This window comes from Aplysia californica, unplaced genomic scaffold (assembly GCF_000002075.1).
Source record: "Aplysia californica isolate F4 #8 unplaced genomic scaffold, AplCal3.0 scaffold00148, whole genome shotgun sequence".
Lineage (NCBI taxonomy): Eukaryota > Metazoa > Mollusca > Gastropoda > Aplysiida > Aplysiidae > Aplysia > Aplysia californica.
The window spans coordinates 756,756-760,389 of NW_004797418.1; the positions used below are offsets into that span (position 1 = coordinate 756,756).

Consider the following 3,634-nt stretch of genomic DNA (forward strand, 5'->3'; position numbering starts at 1 on the left):
TATATATACATATATATATATTGTATGCATGGTTTAACTTCCAAACTTTTGAAAAAACATGTTTAATTACCAAACCAAAAAAAAAAAAAACAAGACCACAATAACGACCAAAAAAACCCACACAACACAATTGTTCAGCCAGTTGTGAAACCATTTGACATCGAGTCAAACGTTTGCACAATTTAAATATGTCTTGACCTTTTTTTCAGTAATAATTTTTCTTGCGGACTCTCTGGCAAGGATACGAAAGTACTTTGGAAAAATCCACACACTTTACAAGAGAAAGAAAATGGGCCCAAGCTGGGTGTATGCGAACATTTTACTAGCAGCAGCATTGATCTTGTCTTCAAATGCAGTTGTTCTCAACGTAACGACCACGGAGGTTGAAGTAGGACAAACAGCGAATGTGTCGATGGAATGCTTCAGCTCTCGTCTCCCAAGCGACGTTGCTGACGTCGCTATTGTGAGAATTCTAAAATGGGAGCTGAAGGAATGGAACAGTGTGGTAGAACGTAGGGGCAACAATAATAATATGGAAGTCAGAACCAACTCCGAAGATGCGTTTGTTCTGACCAACTACAGCAGCTCTGGTGATAAACATGAAAGTTTCCTGCGGCTTACCTGGCCTTTGGCGACCATCGACACCGTGGGAAGATATCGTTGTGACGTCATCGCCTTCACTGTCCAAGAGAGCGTCATGTGGCTGAAAAGTCAGCCGGTATTCATCAGCCGCAAGGAAGTGGTCACTGTCCAGATGCTGAGCCAAGTAGTGGAGGAGAACAGGAGGGAAAGTCTTAAACAACTGCTTACTCAGAAACAAGATATACTAGAGAACGTGACAACGACAGTGGGGGCGCTTGAAGCGGATTTCCAGAACACTTTAAAGACACAACAACAGGTGAGAACTTCTTGTAAATAACTACCCAAGAGTTGGGCCTTACGCCCTTATTGGTATTATTGGGGTATCTAAAATTTTAAGAGGCGGAATCTCCCAATAAGTCTGTCTCCAAGGACCGAGCCAAATGGTTTGACAGCCTTTAAACATTCACAAAAGAACAGCCACACTATGTTGGTATCATGCTGGGCTACAATGTGGGATTTCCTTTGACACAAGAGTGTTTTGGGATGTATTGTCTCGATCTTATCTGAGACACACATAAAGTTCGGAGCTTCTGTTTCTTCCTAAAACGTTACTGTTGTGAGAGTGGCGTCACGCTCATATGATAAATAGAAGTCCTGTCCTTTCGGGACAAATGCTGGGGCGAAAACAGAAATGAAATCATAACAAACAAAGATGATGAGGCAGCAAGGATTATGTAAATATATTAAGTCACGACTCGTTTGAATCAGGCCATCGTCAGTCGGGGTTTTTTTTAGGTACGAGTATATCATTATGAAGTTATTGGTGTCTCCTTAAAGCGTGTGCAATAAAGTGTTATTCATTTTATTTGCTAATCTATAACCTTTCAATAAGTCGTTGGTCGTTAACCAGGTTCTGAACCAAGCAGTGGAGGGCATCAAGGCAGAATGTCTTCGTCAACTCCACTCGCACAACATGGACATTCTGCACAACGTGACGTCATCGGTGGAGGCGAGCGAGCGAAAACTGGTTCATCAGTTGGCCACACAGAAGCAAGACATGTTGGAAAATGTAAAAGCATCCGTATGGGCTCTAGAGGCAAGCTTCGAGAGCAGGATGAAGAACCAATTACAGGTGAGACTGTCTCCCAAAGTAAAGTCGAAACTGTCTAAGACGGGCATCCATCGTCGAGGAGAAAATTAGCTGTCTTAGACAGGTGACCGTCTAACTCGGTGTCGTCATACCACTGCCTCAGAAGAACAAAGTTCTATCTAACAATTGTGGCCGTTTTGAGTTACTAATCAGAAATCAAATGCTCTATCTTCTCTTTCAAAATAGTGAGATTATTCGGAGTCGCTATTAAGATATTCAAAGAATTGCATTTTAAAAAACCTTGACATGTTGTGAAACTCAAAACTTTTGACGTCAATTTTCTCAAAACTAGGTACTGGGCAGACAGAACTTGGTAATTCTAAGGTAGCGATACCGTGATAAAAAAGTAGGCAAGGGGGGGGGGGAGGAAAGAGGCCACTTGGACAGGTGATTGTCTTACACAGGTGGCTGTTAGAACAGGTACGGCTGCAGTTGTACCTCAGTGGTCATCGTCATCACCAGCAGACCTCCACAACCTGGGAGTATAGGCCACTAACAAGAGCTCCCTGTGCACTTTTTTTTCCTTCTTAATATAATAGGTCTCTGCCTGTCATGGCCTTCCTAGTCTGAGAGGTATACAAAATCCCAGCAGAGAGACCGATATACTCGATAAAATCTACTATCTAAAAATAAATTCATCTGCCTCCTTTAGTCTATGATGAACTTTGAATTCGGAGTCCCAACCCCGTAAATGACCTTAACGTGCTGACTGCAAGGAGCGCTTACTACTAGACCCCACGTGACCTTTAAAAACTGCCACAATGAGGAGTAGTGTACAAAATCTAAACGAAATGAATAAGCGAGCGAGGGGGGGGTACACGCATATTTGTTGATCAAAATTTTACTAAATCTCACACAAATAACAAGCATAGTCAGTAGTCTTCAAATTCGTAAACAAATTTACAAAAATGTTTCGTTGACATAGAAACGGCGGCCATATTGGCTTTTGTTAACATGTATTAGACAATCAATACCTCATTTATTTTCAATGGAAATAGGTAGTTATTTTGCATGCATGTTAAAAATATTTGTATACGATAGATAAGTTTTTTTTCGTTTTTTTTGTAAATGAAAAAAAAATGGACAATGAACAGGCTTTAAGGTTATATGAACAACTCCATAATGATACGAACGGCTAATACCATTGTGGAAATATTTTATTTACTTCCAACGAGACCGAAAAGAGAAAGAAAATGCCATTATTAAGCAAAAATACATTCCAGTTTTGATTAAACATTACGAGTATCGACACATTACAGGTTTGGGAACTTGCCATTAAACAAGACATTCTGGACACCATGACATCAACTGTGGGGGCTATGAAAGAGGTTTTGGAACGCAAGATTGACGCACTGAAGAGTCAAATGAAGGTGAGAATGCGGGTGGTTGGAGGGCTCTCTGGTGGGGTTCGCTCCTTCTTCCCTATCCAGCATTTCTATATCATCGTCATTATCTCCCCTCCATCTTTTCTGAACTGTATTCTCTAATAAAACATAATATAATAATCTTCGGCGCTTTTATGGTCTATTTGTGTTATATGGTGCCGTTAAAATTTTACTGTGCGTGGTTGGAGGGTGATCTGGTGTGGTTTGCTTCTTCTTTCCTGTCAAACATCTGTCTTCTGTATCTCTCCTTCTTCTTTTTTGTGTTTGTCACTCTCTTGTAACACCTCTAATCTTCGTATATGACCTTATTGTGTTGCAAGTGCCGTAAATCACTTACTAAAACAAAACTTTTACTAAAACAGGTGAACCTCCTCGCACTGTTTGCGGTCCACAACTGACTTGAGCTTGGGGGTTAGAAGTTTCTTTGGGGCTGTTTAAATATTATAATCTCACACCTTTTTGGGGACCCCCGCCCCTTCGACTCCTTCTTACACTTTTCTTACATTTGCCACCCCCC

The 3,634-nt window shown here is 41.0% G+C and overlaps 1 protein-coding gene across 1 annotated transcript in view; it reads left to right on the forward strand.

The window, feature by feature from the left end:
- LOC101849841 (fibrinogen C domain-containing protein 1) overlaps positions 1 to 3,102 on the forward strand; it is a gene marked incomplete at its 3' end in the record, with an annotated part of 6,421 nt that extends 3,319 nt beyond the window's left edge. Inside the window, 3 exon segments of the mRNA XM_013081837.2 lie at positions 210 to 898; positions 1,493 to 1,714; positions 2,992 to 3,102. Of these exon segments, the coding sequence (XP_012937291.1) occupies positions 290 to 898; positions 1,493 to 1,714; positions 2,992 to 3,102 (942 nt within the window).
- Positions 3,103 to 3,634: the final 532 nt, after the last annotated feature.